General features: G+C 48.3%; 1 protein-coding gene across 6 annotated transcripts in view; it reads right to left on the bottom strand.

The window, feature by feature from the left end:
- dicer1 (dicer 1, ribonuclease type III) overlaps positions 1-17,994 on the bottom strand; it is a 172,366-nt gene that overhangs the window by 43,154 nt on the left and 111,218 nt on the right. For all 6 annotated transcript variants that reach the window (XM_077730529.1, XM_077730532.1, XM_077730533.1 and 3 more), the window contains 3 exons: positions 10,703-10,808; positions 10,258-10,433; positions 4,104-4,815 (listed from right to left, as the gene is read on the bottom strand). In XM_077730529.1, coding sequence (XP_077586655.1) covers positions 4,104-4,815; positions 10,258-10,433; positions 10,703-10,808 — 994 coding nt within the window. The remainder of the gene's footprint in view (positions 1-4,103; positions 4,816-10,257; positions 10,434-10,702; positions 10,809-17,994) is intronic.

Raw genomic sequence — 17,994 nt, 5'->3', positions numbered from 1 at the left:
ACATCGCTCCTGCCACATTCATCGGGACCAACAAGCATCTAAAGTCCAGAACAACTGAACAGCAATGTCAAATGCCCTAAAATGGATTCGCCCCGGCAAATTTTGTAAACAACTGCCCAGGAAAGCTTTGTCTTCACAAAATAAGGACAGGATTGCAGGGGGAAACAGGTTCAATAAAGATCCAGTTCTTCCTCCGCAGTAATGAACAGGTTTCTTGGTCCTAAGCAGTAAGGATGTGCTGATTAATTCTTCCATACAACTAGGTAGGTATTTTGTAGGTAGAAGATGAAATAGAATACATTAACAAGCCGCTTTTGACAGACAGAAAATGGTGACTCAATCAAGGGATACGGCCTGTATACACATTTTCTCATTATTGAGTGTTTCTCTCATATTTAATATAAAATTGAGACATTTTGACCATTGCTAAAGGGTTTAATTGGTAGTTTATTCAAGACCGTGGAACGAATTAGGAGAATTTACCTAGAAAGTACTGATCTACATATGAAAAATTGAAGTTATAAAAAGAGTTATTGGATGTGAAATATGAATTCTATTCTTATATTTAATCTTGCACCCTTCTGCACTCATGAATTTAAAGTTACTAGAATATAATTTTATGTACACTTTTTGGTTAAAACATGCACTACACCTTTTGTTGTGACGACCTCATTTTCGTGTTCATGTATTGCCGCCTAAAGTTTGTCTCCGCCTGCCTCTATTAAATGGTTTCCCCGAGCGATGAGACGTTGTATTTGTGGGAGACTTCCAGATGAATCGTTCGGGGAGTCTCCCTCCGATAACCTACATCGGCCGGGAGTCAAAAACTACTATGTTGCCTGCTCTCGTGGTCTACAGACATCACGGCAGTGGTGTGGCAGTGGCTCAGAAATTACTCAATTTCCTCAGGGTATTTAGGAGAAACAACTTGGATACCAAGCTTCTGATAACCTTCTATAAAACAACTGTAGAGAGCATCCTGGCATACTGCATCACAGTGTGGTATGCTGGAACCAAGGCAGGAGACAAAAAGGCCATGCAGAAAGTGATAAACACTGTCCAGAGGATCGCCGGGATGGTCTCTGCCCTCAATGGAAGAGATTGCCAGCCCTCGTTACCTCAGCAGAGCCAGGAACATCATCGGGGACCCATACCACCCTGGTCACAATCTGTTCCAGCTGCTGCCCTCTGCCAGACGCTATAGGTCCCACAAAGTACGGACAAAAAGGGTGAAGGACAGTTCTTTCCCCACATTCATCAGAACTTTACATTTGCGGTAACACAACACACCCTTCTGAGGTATTATTAATAGATGTTTGGGTGGTGATCTGCCTCCTACTGGCTGACTCAAGGTAAGTGAAAGGCAGTGAGAGGTAAGTGACTCGCTCGAGGGGGGTGACACGAAGTATCGAATGCCAAATTACGAGTCCGTAACTATCCCTTATTTAGGTCTTTTGCCGAGTAAATGCACCTCAGGGAGAAGCACTACCAATTTCGTCATGTGCAGTTTCTGGGTGTTATGACAAGTAGGCTTTTGTTGTTGATGATGACGACAGGGCCTATGTCCGATTATTATTATTATTATGCTTCCTCTGTATGAAGATTATAGTTGAGGACCCAGCCTTAACATTGGACCAAATAATTTCATAAATAGAGGTACCTATGCACAATGTTTGAATGGCTTGCTGAGAGATCATTTCCCAAGGGAAACTAGATTATATTTCAGGTGTTGGGAAGTACTGGAAAACTGTTCCTCAAATACTCTTCAAGAAGGTTGCTGTTATTTGGTGTTTTTTTAACAAAAGAAAATTGCAGGGCATTCTTGTAAAGTGATTAGCTATATACAGACATCTACTCACTGCAACAGTACTTACTGATAAATTTTAATGTCTTGTGTATTTTGCAAAGTGTCTCTGGTTTTGCGCTCCATGTTAAAGTTTCCCCTCTCCAATCACCCGTTTAATAAATGTATGCTGTTCTGAACAATGTGTGGAATGACTCATCCTCTTATCATTCTCTCTGAGTCTCTCTCTTTCTCTGGGTTTCTCTCTCTCCCTCACACACACTCTCTCACTCACACTCTTTAACTCGCTCCCTCACTCTCTCACAAAACACTATCATTCTCTCACACACACTAACTTTCTAATATCTCTCACCCTATTTCTTTCGCTCACATAATCTCTCTCACAGTCTCTCTCAATCCCTCTATCTCACTCTTTCTCTCTCACACACACACACACACACACACACACACACACACACACACACACACACACACTAATACTCTCTCACACTCTGTTGGGGTTATTAGTCTTACTTTATGATATATTTGCCGCAATGAAAAACGCTTTGCGTTACTTAGCTTATTAACATTAGAAAAGTCATTTTAGTACATCTGCCTGCAAACGTGTAAATGCTCGCTCCTGAGTTAGCCTAAACAATGTGAAGGTCACTCCTCTTGGACAGCTGGAATATGGAGAAGATTCGGCGGGCCTTTATCTGTTTTGAGAACTGAACATTCTATTGTAACTTGGGTGGTTGACTATTGACTTCTGACAATGTCATCACACCCCTCCCTTGAGAAGTCCCGGGAGATCATTTGTTCTGAGATCGACTTCTCAAAACTGTTTTTACACAACTCCCGTGGGAGCTGAGATGTCAATGTTGTATGTCTGAAATTATAAAACAGCAAGAGAGATGCATCTAAGGGCGGAATGAACCTTGAACAGGCGCGTCAGGTTCGGATTCTCTCTTGCAAGAACACCTCAGAAGAGTCTCATGTCTCTGCGTGGGCTTTTGTCCGCGATTGAGGGCAGGATGGCGCGGTAGATCAACAGGCAGATCGGTGTAGCGTCCACGGTGATGCATACTCTGCACCGGTCCGTCGTGGTGAAGAAGGAGCTGAGGCAAAAGGTGAGGCTTTCTATTTACCAATCGAACTTCATTCCCACCCCACATCCATGGTCAGGGTCTGTGGGTCGTGGCCGAAAGAACGCGATCCTGGATACAATATGCTGAACTGAGCTTATTCCGTAGGATGTCTGAACTCTCCATTTGACATAAGGTAAGAAGTGCTCCCTCGGATCGAGAGGAACCAAATGAGTTGGATGGGGCCTCTGATCAGGATATCGCCTGGATGCCTTCTCCCTGCGGTGTTCCGGGCATGTCCCACTGGGAGGAGGCCACGGGGCCAAACTCGGACACGCTGGGGAAACAACGTCTGCCAGATAGCCCGGGAACGCCATGGTGTCCTCCTGGAAGAGCTGGATAAAGTGGCTGGGGAGAGGGAAGACTAGGCTTCCCTGCAGAAGCGACTTTTTTTTCAATTTTACTGCATGATGCATGTTGGCCACCCACATACTAAATGGAACAGTCCATTCATACATATAAATGCTGTGAAGAAGCGATGGCCCTCTATGTAATTGTTTTGTTTATTGATTACAAACAGTAGTTTTAATATCACCCAGTGACAACTCAAGGAAATATAAAAATGTGTTTTTTAATTTTAAAATATTTTGTAATTAATTCATTTTTAGTAATAATTCATTCCCAATACATGGTAAACAAGCACCCCGTAATTTGAAAATTCATGTTGAATTATAAGCCTGTGGAAGAGTGCTGTAGATAATTACTTCAGACCATTGCAGCTTCTCTAATTTGTAATATTCCTTAACCATTAATGAAAACATTGAAAACAAAATTATTTTACAACAATATATTCATGCTTACCTTTCCCACCATTAAGTCCGACCACTACTCTAGACAACAGGGGATTATATATATTTTCTTTAACTAAGAGAATGATACAAAATTGATGAGGAAGTGTGGAATGTATTTTAAATACTCAATTGACGAATACATAAAAAAAAAAAACATTGAAGTACAACATATGCACAGCTCTAAGGCAGATGAAGTGTAAATGTGGTTAAGTCAAGTAAGATAAGATAAGGTTTAGAGAGAAAAGGGTGGGAAGAATATTATTTTGTATTTGTTTTGGCACCGAAAAAAACAAATTGACCAAGTAATTCGAAAAAAAACCCTCTTGATGATTTAATTGATTAATTACTCCAAAAAAATACTTTAAATTAAACAACATGACTCACCTTCTTGCTGCGCATGTAGCTGAGTCTACCCTCATGGGCATCAGGATAGGTACAAAAAAGATATGTGGTAATGGCATGTTTGAGGAAAGAATCACCAAGCATTTCCAGTCGTTCCAGGTTGAAACCATCACTAGCATTGGAAAGGGTTAAGGCCTGCAGTATAAGACCTGGATTAGGCCCCAGGCGTGTTATAGAGTCCCCTTGCATTTTGTTGGGATACAAAACAGCAGAATGATTCTGTGAAGTTGCTTTGTGAGAATTGGGCGACTTTTTGTACTCTCTGCTGTAGCTTGAGGTAGTGCAATTACTTTGGACCATGCTCCTTCCTGCTGTATATTGAATCCCATACTGTGGTGGGCATATGTCAGGATTCTTTAAACTGTGAGAGGCCTGTGCTGGAACTGAGGTAGTTATTTCCATTTTTTCAGGGTGAAGCAGTTCAAGAAAGCACGGAGGATATTGGAAATTATTAATTTTAATATGCTTCCTATCTGAAAGAATGTTCCCACTATTGTCATTAATTAGATGAGGGCTATTCACAAAGTCATTTCTGCAAGTGACAATGGCTTCGGAATATGGAGGATAAATGTAATCCATGTAAGAGATTGAATTAGGGGACTGTGGCTGTATTTGAATGCCGTTATCCTCACTTAATGATATTGACATTTTGCTGTCGATTGACTTCTTCCATCCAAAGTCCAAGTTCGGATACCTAGAGATAGAAGGACAATATATATTTATATCAGTTTGTGTGTATACCATGGGGCAAATAAGTATTTAATCAACCAACAATTGTGCAAGTTATCCTACTTGAAAGGATTAGATAGGCCTGTAATTGTCAACAAGGGAAAACCTCAACCATGAAACAGAATCTGGAAAATAACATTGTTTGATTTTTAAAGAATTTATTTGCAAATCATGGTGGAAAATAAGTATTAGTACCAAAAGTTCATCTCAATACTGTATGTATCATTTTGTTGGCAATAACAGGCCAAACGTTTTCTGTAACTCTTCACAAGCTTTTCAAAAATGTTGCTAGTATTCTGGCCCATTATTCCATGCAGAACGACGCGACGCCCAGCCCCCACTCCAAGACTGCTTTGAACCGACAGTGGTAAACTTTCCACCATGAGGACCTGGGAACCTTCACAACCACAGTACTGTCTTACATAAAGTATTGCCAACTTTGAGTCCCAAGCCCACCACACTGTCACATTACATCAACCTTGAGTACATCCCACACCAAGCTCGGGAAGAAGCCCCGCCCCAATCATTGTAGAAGTAGTGGATATGAGACGTGTGCTCCAAGCATTCAACCCCCGGAAGGCCACAGGACCGGATGGAATACCAGGCAAAGTAGGTAAGGCCTGTGCTGACCAACTAGCACAAGTCTACATGGACATTTTCAACCTTTCATCCCAGCCTGTCTAAAATCAGCCACCATCAATCAGCCCAGTAGTACCAAAGAAGTCACCTGCTAACAATTTGGGCGACTACTGCCCTGTAGCTGCCTGTATCGTCAGAAAGTGTTTTGGAAAAATTGGCACTGAAACAGCCTGTCTTCCCCTCACCCACGACCCACATAATAATAATATTAATAATCAGACTGCATCAGTTTACATATCGGCTGAACACTTCCAATGAAGATGCAACAACCACTGCAATCCACGCTACACTGAGCCAACTTGAGAAAAGAGGAAGGTTCTGTGAATGATTTTCATCGACTACAGCACAGCCTTTAACACCAAAAGACCAGACATTCTTATCCCCAAGTTGGATTGAAGACTTCCTGATCAACCAGCCCCAGCACGTGAAGTTGGGTCGCCACCTCTCATCTGCCAGAATGCCCAGCATCGGCTCGCCCCAAGGTTGTGTGCTGAGTCCACTACTCTACTCGCTCTACACACAACTGCAGACCCATGCATCATGAGAACATCATTGTGAAATTTACGGACGATACAACGGTAGTGGGGATGATTACAGAGGAAAATGATATGGCCTACAGAGATGAGGTCCTTAGACTCAGGGAGTGGTGTGCGCTCAACAACTTGGCAAGAACTCATCCTGGACGTCCGACGGAACTAGGCTGCTCCATCGCCCCAGCGTATTAACAGCGAAGGCGAGGGGCAAGTATAGACTTTCAAATTCCTGTGAATCCACATCTCTGCTTATCTCACTTGGCGGCAAACACCACAGCACTTACCAAGAAGTAGAGGCTACATTTCCTGAGTGTACTCAGGAAGGAGCAACTGAACACTGACATGCAGTGGGTGATCAACTTAGCCCAAAAGATCATCAACCGCTCCCTACCCACCCTTTCCAACATCTACGAATCCCAGTGCCTTAGAATGGCAGAGAGCATTAAAAAAGACAATACGCATTAAGGCGTCCACCACTTCAACTTGCTGCCTCCTGGAAGGCGCTACAGAGCTATAATTGCACAGACAGACTCAAGGACAGTTACTTCCCTAGAGCTGCCACCATACTCACCTCGAGTTCTGCACTGAACACCTAATCAAGACTTAAAACTACTACTTAAACTTCGTATTTATTATTGGACCACTAACCTATTTATTACTATTTCATGATTATTAATTTATCATAACTATTTTGTAATTATTTGTTTATCATTACTATTTAGTGATTATTTATCATTACAATATATTGATTTCTGTGTTTGCCTGTTTGTTTTTATAACATCCATAGACTGAGCAAGCGGTGCAACTAGGCACTGAACGTCTCAGAAAACCGTGTTACCATCCTGGACTCTGACGGAACCAGCCTGCTTCACTGACCTGGCCTGGACTACTTATCTATTGATGTATTCGTCCGTCTGCTGTTATTTATGCACTATGTGGTGAAAGCTTTGAAATATCAATCTACTTGTGTAATGACAATAAAGCATTCAATTCAATTTAGTTATTCACACCATTATTATAATTGCTTGCAATGAAGTATAAGCTTTGTTCCGGAAAACCTTGTTGAGCCTAAACAAAAAGATGCCAGGGTGCCTCAGAGTACTCCCGTCCAAGTCAAATCTGACTCAAGGACCTGCATTGAGCACTCACTCCCTTGTCATTGGAACCCCACCACGGACGATCCAAGAAGCTTCCTGATCTAAAATGCCTTTCCTGTTTCGGCATCCTCACCCTCTTGCTACTGCGACAACGAAATTTCCTGAACACGGGATGAATAAGGTTATCCAATCCAGTCCAATGCCTCGGCTAAAGATTCAACTATTTTGCACACACACTCAGAAGTCTCAATTGTATATTCCACCCAGTTAGAGTTCAAAATCAAATTAATCAAATATAAAGCCTCTATTGTCTAATGTCTCTGTCTTGTGGATGTCTAACGGCAAACCTGACAATATTTGATAGTACATTGCATTAGTTCATAATTTTTAAAGGGGTTAGGCGGTAGTAAAATTGGTGCAAAAATTATGCTAATACAATGCAAAATATGCAAATTTCAGCCATTTCATGCAGAGCTAATCCATTGATTCTTTAATTTTGTTAAAACTATTTGATTAGATTAAATTGTATTAATGTCGTACTGAGGAAATTCACTTTGTTTCAGTAACAAAAAAAGTGAAAACAGACAGGAAAAGAGATTCTAGACCTAAATAAAATAGATACAGTAATCCCTCGCTTATCACGGTTAATGGGGACCGGGACCCCCCCGCAACAAGTGCATTTCCGCGAAGTAGGCGGGCGCCATCAAAAACGCTTATAGAAAAACGTATAACACGTGCACAAAACCACCACCAGGCTAATATGCTGTTCATTCAGGTGTTTTATTCCACATTAGAATGCAGGTGTTATGTTGGTGCATACAAAAAATCACTGCAAATGTAATAAATGTAGACTTTTATTCAGAAAACTCAGAAATTCAAAGACATCATAGCAGAAATTCAAAAACATCATAGCAGTCCGGATGGATCTCCGGCAGTTCTTTGGCGCGTAAGAAACATTGTTATGGGGAGTTGGGAACGTTGTTTTTTTTGGTCGGTGAGGATGCGCCTGTAAACAGCCATGACCTCATCGATGCGATCACTGAACTCGACTGCCCTCACCATGTTATCGTCCATTTCTTTGGAGGTCTTTGGCAGTATTAAAGAGGTCCTGCAAATTATGCAAAGTAAGGCCACCTCCGTCAGCTTCGTCACCCTCGTCGTCGGCAGCAGGCTCCTCTTCCTCCTCACCCGCCGACTTGGTCATCTCCTGTAAGTCCTCCTCTGTCAGTGGGTCTGAGTGACAGTCGATGAGATTTGTAATCTCATCAGCCGTCATGTCTGAGAAGCCTTCGGTCTGCACCAACCGAGCCAGCCTGACAGCATTATCAACGGCTGAGTGCTGAATTTTGTTGGGAGTGAAACCCTCATAGTCCTCAGTGATTTTCTGTGGCCACAATTTCCTCCAGCTGGAGATGAGTGTCTGTTCTTTCATGCCCTGTAGGGCATTCTGAATGTTGGTTAGACACGTGGCTATGTTGTAGTCCTTTCTAGTAGGACTTCATGCTGAAGGTCTCGTCGGGCTCTTCAATGGAGGAGATGAGACCCTCCATTGTCGCCTTGGTGTAGAGGGCTTTGAAGGCCCTGATAACCCCCTGATCCATGGGCTGGATGAGGGAAGTGGTGTTGGGGGGAAGGAACTCCACCTGCACCCCCTCATGGTGCAAATTAGCTGCATGTCCTCCTGCACAGTCCGTAAGTAGAACCACTTTGAAGGGCAGTAAAATTTCGGCCAGGTAAAGTTTTACCTGTGAGGGCCTTGGTGATCCATGCGTTTTTGTTGGACATCCAGTAGACTGGCAGCAAGGCCCTGTTCTTGTTCTTCCAACGCGCGAGGATTCAGTGACCTTTAGATCAGGCCGGGCTTCAGCATGAATCCTGCTGCATTGCCACACAAGAGCAGAGTCACTTGATCCTTGTGGGCTTTGAAACCTGTCTTCTAGAGTTCATCCTTGAAGAGAAAGGTTCGGGACGGAATCCTCTTCCAGCAGAGTCCAGTTTCATCCATGTTGAAAACTTGCTCCGGGACATAGCCATTTTCTTCTATCATTCCCGGAAACACATCCTCAACATAGCGCCTCGCTGCTGCTCCGTCTGCATGCAGCGACACATTCCGAAGTCCGACTCGCCACTTAAACCTCTCAAGCCAGCCCTTGCTGGCAGTGAAAACCGTACGTGGTCGTGGGTTAGTCTGGCTTGAGGCACCGGGCAGAGGATCACCTTCGTCGACGTCTTCTTCCTCGTCCAGAACGCTGACGTCGTCGTCACCACTCTCATGCACCATGGCGTCGAACAAAGATTAAGCCTTGCTACGGATTAAGTTTCCGTCCAGGCTGACTTGCTTCGCCCTACAATCACTGATCCAAATAACCAGTGCATTTTCCATTCGCACCATGACTTTATTCTGGGTGTTCACAACCCTTTTGGCATCTTTCGTGAAAGATGTGGCAGCAGTTTTGCGGATGTTCTTCTCCTTTTTTATGTACCGCACCGTGGATTCATTCAGGCCGCAATGTCGAGCTACACTAGCGTAGCTACTTCCTGCTCTCAACTTGTCCAATAAACTCACTTTTTCGGTAATGGTCAACATCTTTCGCTTTTTCTTCGGCTCACTAGAAGCACCAAGGGATGGAGAGCGTTTGGGAGGCATCACGAAGGGCTTCACAAAACTTTTGCGCTTTGGCGAGAAGCGTACTGTACAGCACGAGATAAGCGTGGACTGAGAATGGGCATCGGGAGAAGCTTGGGCTTCCGTGGTGAATGGGCCAATGGGGAGTCGAGTACATTCAGTGAGCAATCAGCTTGCGCGCTTATGCCCGTGATGCGGCCTTGATGCGTCCGTGATGAGGCCGTGATGCGGCCGTGATGCGGCCGTGATGCGGCCGTAATCACCCATGATGCTTTGCGCATACGTGCATTTTTTGTGTTTTAAAATTTAGAAAATGATGAAATTACTAATTCTAATTGAATATTTTGTTTCCACACCTTGTAAGACAATGTAATTTATAATTTTAATTTAATATCTTTAATTGATTTTTTTTCCTGAAAAAAATCCTCGAAGCTCTGAGTCCGCAATAGCTGAAGCGCGAAGTAGCGAGGGATTACTGTACATCATTTTGAAAGACTGTTGTAATTTGATACCTGAAATCAGTAGGAAGAATTTGTGATCCAACTCCAGCTTCACATGCTGTCTGGGATCTTAGTTCCTCTGCTGTCAAGAGGCAGTGAAGACGGTAGAGGATACTGGGTAAACACACTGCCTTCCTCCAAAGGGATGCAGGGATTGGGTGAATGGCACAAAGTTCTGGAACAAGAATCTGACAAATACAAAACTCCTTCCATGAAATGAATAGTAAAAATAAGAAGAGGAAAAAAGTGAAAAGAAGTTTGCAAAAGAAGCCTCATTCAGAGCAAATTTTAAGGTGGGACATTTAAAAAGTTATCTTACGCTTAATGAAAAGCCTACCTTCAACAGCATAAACAAATCAAATAACACAAAATGTATTCAACACAAATATAGGCACATCAAACGCAGGGTTTGATACTCCAAAACTAAATCTCATAATCAAGAAAAAAAAAATGTTACCTGTTTGTTCTGCAGACTTTCCCATTTTGCTTTCCTCTTCTCTGCACTGCTGAGAGGCAGTGCTTTACCCTTTTGGTTGAGGTGACGTGGAGTTAAGAGATTCAGCCTGTGAGCAGTGGAAGAATTCGGTATAATTTGATAATACAACTTCTAGCAAAAGTCATGGATTCACCAGTCTCAAATAGATTAACTCAGTTGTAAAATGACATGAATTACTGACATGGTCTTTCTGCATCTAGGAAACACGAAAAGGACCTAGAAAATTAAAGTGCCGGACTAAAGGTGGCTTTTCAAATCAAGCAGAAGGGAAATGTGGAATAACTGTAAAATTTGGGGGAAATTACTTAAAACCAGCGAGAAACCCATTCATTAGGTTAGCAGGTAAAAATGATAAATCACAGTTTGGTGAGGTGCAGCACAATGCCACAGACTAAATAAAATTTGATTAAATTAGAACTTCATTTCAATCAGTTTTTCCTTGGTTGCAGTCGCAAGAAAGAAACACGACATTGTAGACCTATGTAAAAAAACTGGAGCAGCACACAGGAAGTCAACACAGTGGGGACCTTTTGCAGACTGAAACTAAGGTTAAATATGCATAATTACTCTTTCAAGCTGATCCACACAGTCTCTCAGTAGTCTGGAGGTTTTAACGATCATTTTCCTTGCCTAGATACTCCTAAGATGTCCTATCAGCTGATAAGCAGCAAGGTTCGTGTCTCTGCCTGCCAGTCCCCCGTCTATGCTGGCCTGCCGGTCCCCCTTCTATGCCGGCCTGCCGGTCCCCCTTCTATGCCGGCCTGCCGGTCCCCCGTCTCTGCCGGTCCCCCGTCACTGCCGGTCCCCCGTCACTGCCGGTCCCCCGTCACTGCCGGTCCCCCGTCACTGCCGGTCCCCCGTCACTGCCGGTCCCCCGTCACTGCCGGTCCCCCGTCTCTGCCGGTCCCACGTCTCTGCCGGTCCCTCGTCTCTGGACAGAGATAGACATACAGGAACGAACAGACACCGACCAACTGCCGGTTTCAGTCCGTCTGCCGGTCTCAGTCCGTCCGCCGGTCTCAGTCCGTCCGCCGGTCTCAGTCCGTCCGCCGGTCTCAGTCCGTCCGCCGGTCTCAGTCCGTCCGCCTGTCTCAGTCCGTCCGCCTGTCTCAGTCCGTCCGCCTGTCTCAGTCCGTCCGCCTGTCTCAGTCCGTCCGCCTGTCTCAGTCCGTCCGCCTGTCTCAGTCCGTCCGCCTGTCTCAGTCCGTCCGCCTGTCTCAGTCCGTCCGCCTGTCTAAGTCCGTCCGCCTGTCTCAGTCCGTCCGCCTGTCTCAGTCCGTCCGCCTGTCTCAGTCCGTCCGCCTGTCTCAGTCCGTCCGTCTGTCTCAGTCCGTCCGTCTGTCTGTCTCAGTCCGTCCGTCTGTCTGTCTCAGTCCGTCCGTCTGTCTCAGTCCGTCCGTCTGTCTGTCTCAGTCCGTCCGTCTGTCTGTCTCAGTCCGTCCGTCTGTCTCAGTCCGTCCGTCTGTCTGTCTCAGTCTGTCCGTCTGTCTGTCTCAGTCCGTCCGTCTGTCTCAGTCCGTCCGTCCGTCTGTCTCAGTCCGTCCGTCCGTCCGTCTGTCTCAGTCCGTCCGTCCGTCTGTCTCAGTCCGTCCGTCCGCCTGTCTCAGTCCGTCCGTCCGCCTGTCTCAGTCCGTCCGTCCGCCTGTCTCAGTCCGTCCGTCCGTCTGTCTCAGTCCCTCCGTCCGTCTGTCTCAGTCCGTCCGTCCGTCTGTCTCAGTCCGTCCGTCCGTCTGTCTCAGTCCGTCCGTCCGTCTCAGTCCGTCCGTCCGTCTGTCTCAGTCCGTCCGTCCGTCTCAGTCCGTCCGTCCGTCTGTCTCAGTCCGTCCGTCCGTCCGTCTCAGTCCGTCCGTCCGTCCGTCTCAGTCCGTCCGTTCGTCTCAGTCCGTCCGTCCGTCTCAGTCCGTCCGTCTCAGTCCGTCCGTCCGTCCGTCTCAGTCCGTCCGTCCGTCCGTCTCAGTCCGTCCGTCCGTCCGTCTCAGTCCGTCCGTCCGTCCGTCTCAGTCCGTCCGTCCGTCTCAGTCCGTCCGTCCGTCCGTCTCAGTCCGTCCGTCCGTCTCAGTCCGTCCGTCCGTCCGTCCATCTCAGTCCGTCCGTCCGTCTCAGTCCGTCCGTCTCAGTCCGTCCGTCTCAGTCCGTCCGTCTGTCTCAGTCCGTCCGTCCGTCTGTCTCAGTCCGTCCGTCCGTCTGTCACAGTCCGTCCGTCCGTCTGTCACAGTCCGTCCGTCCGTCTGTCTCAGTCCGTCCGTCCGTCTGTCTCAGTCCGTCCGTCCGTCTGTCTCAGTCCGTCCGTCCGTCTGTCTCAGTCCGTCCGTCCGTCTGTCTCAGTCCGTCCGTCCGTCTGTCTCAGTCCGTCCGTCCGTCTGTCTCAGTCCGTCCGTCCGTCTGTCTCAGTCCGTCCGTCCGTCTGTCTCAGTCCGTCCGTCCGTCTGTCTCAGTCCGTCCGTCCGTCTGTCTCAGTCAGTCCGTCTGTCAGTCTCAGTCCGTCCGTCTGTCTCAGTCAGTCCGTCCATCTGTCTCAGTCCGTCCGTCTGTCTCAGTCAGTCCGTCTGTCTCAGTCAGTCCGTCTGTCTCAGTCGGTCCGTCTGTCTCAGTCAGTCCGTCTGTCTCAGTCATTCCGTCTGTCTCAGTCAGTCCGTCTGTCTCAGTCAGTCCGTCTGTCTCAGTCTGTCTGTCTGTCTCTGTCTGTCTCAGTCTGTCTGTCTCAGTCTGTCTGTCTCAGTCTGTCTGTCTCAGTCTGTCTGTCTCAGTCTGTCTGTCTCAGTCTGTCTGTCTCAGTCTGTCTGTCTGTCTGTCTGTCTGTCTCAGTCTGTCTGTCTGTCTCAGTCTGTCTGTCTGTCTGTCTCAGTCTGTCTGTCTGTCTCAGTCTGTCTGTCTGTCTGTCTGTCTGTCTGTCTGTCTGTCTGTCTGTCTGTCTGTCTGTCTGTCTGTCTGTCTGTCTGTCTGTCTCAGTCTGTCTGTCTCAGTCTGTCTGTCTAAGTCTGTCTGTCTCAGTCTGTCTGTCTCAGTCTGTCTGTCTGTCTGTCAGTCTGTCTCAGTCTGTCTCAGTTGGTCTCAGTCTGTCTCAGTCGGTCTCAGTCTGTCTGTCTGTCTGTCTGTCTGTCTGTCTGTCTGTCTGTCTGTCTGTGTGTCTGTCTCAGTCTGTCTGTCTGTCTGTCTGTTTCAGTCTGTGTGTCTGTCTGTCTCAGTCTGTGTGTCTGTCTGTCTGTCTCAGTCTGTCTCAGTCTGTGTGTCTGTCTGTCTGTCTCAGTCTGTGTGTCTGTCTGTCTGTCTGAGTCTGTCTCAGTCTGTGTGTCTGTCTCAGTCTGTGTGTCTGTCTCAGTCTGTGTGTCTGTCTGTCTGTCTCAGTCTGTGTGTCTGTCTGTCTGTCTCAGTCTGTGTGTCTGTCTGTCTGTCTCAGTCTGTGTGTCTGTCTGTCTGTCTCAGTCTGTGTGTCTGTCTGTCTGTCTCAGACTGTGTGTCTGTCTGTCTGTCTCAGTCTGTGTGTGTGTCTGTCTGTCTCAGTCTGTGTGTCTGCCTGTCTCAGTCTGTCTGTCTCTGTCTGTCTGTCTCTGTCTGTCTGTCTGTCTCTGTCGGTCTGTCTGTCTGTCTCTGTCGGTCTGCCTGTCTGTCTCTGTCGGTCTGCCTGTCTGTCTCTGTCTGTCTCTGTCGGTCTGCCTGTCTGTCTCTGTCTGTCTCTGTCGGTCTGCCTGTCGGTCTGCCTGTCGGTCTGCCTGTCTGTCTTAGTCGGCCTCTTCCGGTCTCTGCCGGTCTCTGCCGGTCTCTGCCGGTCTCTGCCGGTCTCTGCCGGTCTCTGTCGGTCTCTGTCGGTCTCTGTCGGTCTCTGTCGGTCTCTGTCGGTCTATGTCGGTCTCTGTCGGTCTCTGTCGGTCTCTGTCGGTCTCTGTCGGTCTCTGTCGGTCTCGGTCGGTCTCAGTCTGTCTGTCTCAGTCATTGTCTCAGTCTGTCTGTCTCAGTCTGTCTGTCTCAGTCTGTCTGTCTCAGTCTGTCTGTCTCAGTCTGTCTGTCTCAGTCTGTCTGTCTCAGTCTGTCTGTCTCAGTCTGTCCGTCTCAGTCTGTCCGTCTCAGTCTGTCCGTCTCAGTCTGTCCGTCTCAGTCTGTCTGTCTCAGTCTGTCTGTCTCAGTCTGTCTGTCTCAGTCTGTCTGTCTCAGTCTGTCTGTCTCAGTCTGTCTGTCTCAGTCTGTCTGTCTCAGTCTGTCTGTCTCAGTCTGTCTGTCTCAGTCTGTCTGTCTCAGTCTGTCTCAGTCTCTCTGTCTCAGTCTGTCTGTCTCAGTCTGTCTGTCTCAGTCTGTCTGTCTGTCTGTCTCAGTCTGTCTGTCTCAGTCTGTCTGTCTGTCTCAGTCTGTCTGTCTGTCTGTCTGTCTGTCTGTCTGTCTGTCTGTTTGGATGTCTGTCTGAGTCTGTCTGTCTGAGTCTGTCTGTCTGAGTCTGTCTGTCTGAGTCTGTCTGTCTCAGTCTGTCTGTCTCAGTCTGTCTGTCTCAGTCTGTCTGTCTGTCTGTCTGTGTGTCTGTTTGTATGTCTGTCTGAGTCTGTCTGTCTCAGTCCGTCCGTCTCAGTCCGTCCGTCCGTCCGTCTCAGTCCGTCCGTCTCAGTCCGTCCGTCTCAGTCCGTCCGTCCGTCCGTCCGTCTCAGTCCGTCCGTCTCAGTCCGTCCGTCCGTCCGTCTCAGTCCGTCCGTCCGTCCGTCTCAGTCCGTCCGTCCGTCTCAGTCCGTCCGTCTGTCTCAGTCCGTCCGTCTGTCTCAGTCCGTCCGTCCGTCTGTCTCAGTCCGTCCGTCCGTCTCAGTCCGTCCGTCCGTCTCAGTCCGTCCGTCCGTCTGTCTCAGTCCGTCCGTCCGTCCGTCTGTCTCAGTCCGTCCGTCCGTCTGTCTCAGTCCGTCCGTCCGTCTCAGTCCGTCCGTCTCAGTCCGTCCGTCCGTCTGTCTCAGTCCGTCCGTCCGTCTGTCTCAGTCCGTCCGTCCGTCTGTCTCAGTCCGTCCGTCTGTCTCAGTCCGTCCGTCCGTCTGTCTCAGTCCGTCCGTCCGTCTGTCTCAGTCCGTCTGTCCGTCTGTCTCAGTCAGTCCGTCTGTCTGTCTCAGTCCGTCCGTCTGTCTCAGTCAGTCCGTCCGTCTGTCTCAGTCCGTCCGTCTGTCTCAGTCAGTCCGTCTGTCTCAGTCAGTCTGTCTGTCTCAGTCAGTCCGTCTGTCTCAGTCAGTCCGTCTGTCTCAGTCAGTCCGTCTGTCTCAGTCAGTCCGTCTGTCTCAGTCATTCCGTCTGTCTCAGTCAGTCCGTCTGTCTCAGTCAGTCCGTCTGTCTGTCTCTGTCTGTCTGTCTCAGTCTGTCTGTCTCAGTCTGTCTGTCTCAGTCTGTCTGTCTCAGTCTGTCTGTCTCAGTCTGTCTGTCTCAGTCTGTCTGTCTCAGTCTGTCTGTCTCAGTCTGTCTGTCTCAGTCTGTCTGTCTCAGTCTGTCTGTCTCAGTCTGTCTGTCTCAGTCTGTCTGTCTCAGTCTGTCTGTCTCAGTCTGTCTGTCTCAGTCTGTCTGTCTGTCTGTCTGTCTGTCTGTCTCAGTCTGTCTGTCTGTCTCAGTCTGTCTGTCTGTCTCAGTCTGTCTCAGTCTGTCTGTCTGTCTGTCTGTCTCAGTCTGTCTGTCTGTCTCAGTCTGTCTGTCTGTCTCAGTCTGTCTGTCTGTCTGTCTCAGTCTGTCTGTCTGTCTGTCTCAGTCTGTCTGTCTGTCTCAGTCTGTCTGTCTGTCTCAGTCTGTCTGTCTGTCTCAGTCTGTCAGTCTGTCTGTCTGTCTGTCTGTCTGTCTCAGTCTGTCTGTCTCAGTCTGTCTGTCTCAGTCTGTCTCAGTCTGTCTGTCTGTCTCAGTCTGTCAGTCTGTCTGTCTGTCTGTCTCAGTCTGTCTGTCTCAGTCTGTCTCAGTCTGTCTGTCTAAGTCTGTCTGTCTCAGTCTGTCTGTCTGTCTCAGTCTGTCTTTCTGTCTGTCTGTCTCAGTCTGTCTGTCTGTCTGTGTGTCTGTCTCAGTCTGTGTGTCTGTGTGTCTGTTTCAGTCTGTGTGTCTGTCTGTGTGTCTCAGTCTGTGTGTCTGTCTGTCTGTCTCAGTCTGTGTGTCTGTCTGTCTGTCTGTCTGTCTCAGTCTGTGTGTCTGTCTGTCTGTCTCAGTCTGTGTGTCTGTCTCAGTCTGTGTGTCTGTCTCAGTCTGTGTGTCTGTCTGTCTGTCTCAGTCTGTGTGTCTGTCTGTCTGTCTCAGTCTGTGTGTCTGTCTGTCTGTCTCAGACTGTGTGTGTGTCTGTCTGTCTCAGTCTGTCTGTCTGTCGGTCTGTCTGTCTGTCTCTGTCGGTCTGCCTGTCTGTCTCTGTCGGTCTGCCTGTCGGTCTCTGTCGGTCTGCCTGTCGGTCTGCCTGTCGGTCTGCCTGTCGGTCTGCCTGTCGGTCTGCCTGTCGGTCTGCCTGTCGGTCTGCCTGTCGGTCTGCCTGTCGGTCTGCCTGTCGGTCTGCCTGTCGGTCTGCCTGTCGGTCTGCCTGTCGGTCTGCCTGTCGGTCTGCCTGTCGGTCTGCCTGTCGGTCTGCCTGTCGGTCTGCCTGTCGGTCTGCCTGTCGGTCTGCCTGTCTGTCTTAGTCGGTCTCTGCCGGTCTCTGCCGGTCTCTGCCGGTCTCTGCCGGTCTCTGCCGGTCTCTGCCGGTCTCTGCCGGTCTCTGCCGGTCTCTGCCGGTCTCTGCCGGTCTCTGCCGGTCTCTGCCGGTCTCTGCCGGTCTCTGCCGGTCTCTGCCGGTCTCTGCCGGTCTCTGCCGGTCTCTGTCGGTCTCTGCCGGTCTCTGCCGGTCTCTGCCGGTCTCTGCCGGTCTCTGCCGGTCTCTGCCGGTCTCTGCCGGTCTCTGCCGGTCTCTGCCGGTCTCTGTCGGTCTCTGCCGGTCTCTGTCGGTCTCTGTCGGTCTCTGTCGGTCTCTGTCGGTCTCTGTCGGTCTCTGTCGGTCTCTGTCGGTCTCTGTCGGTCTCTGTCGGTCTCTGTCGGTCTCTGTCGGTCTCTGTCGGTCTCAGTCTGTCTGTCTCACTCTGTCTGTCTCAGTCTTTCTGTCTCAGTCTGTCTGTCTCAGTCTGTCTGTCTCAGTCTGTCTGTCTCAGTCTGTCTGTCTCAGTCTGTCTGTCTCAGTCTGTCTGTCTCAGTCTGTCTGTCTCAGTCTGTCTGTCTCAGTCTGTCTCAGTCTCTCTGTCTCAGTCTCTCTGTCTCAGTCTGTCTGTCTCAGTCTGTCTGTCTCAGTCTGTCTGTCTGTCTCAGTC

Source organism: Stigmatopora nigra, chromosome 13 (genome assembly GCF_051989575.1).
Source record: "Stigmatopora nigra isolate UIUO_SnigA chromosome 13, RoL_Snig_1.1, whole genome shotgun sequence".
In the NCBI taxonomy this organism is placed as follows: domain Eukaryota; kingdom Metazoa; phylum Chordata; class Actinopteri; order Syngnathiformes; family Syngnathidae; genus Stigmatopora; species Stigmatopora nigra.
This window is presented reverse-complemented; position numbering and strand designations above follow the sequence as displayed.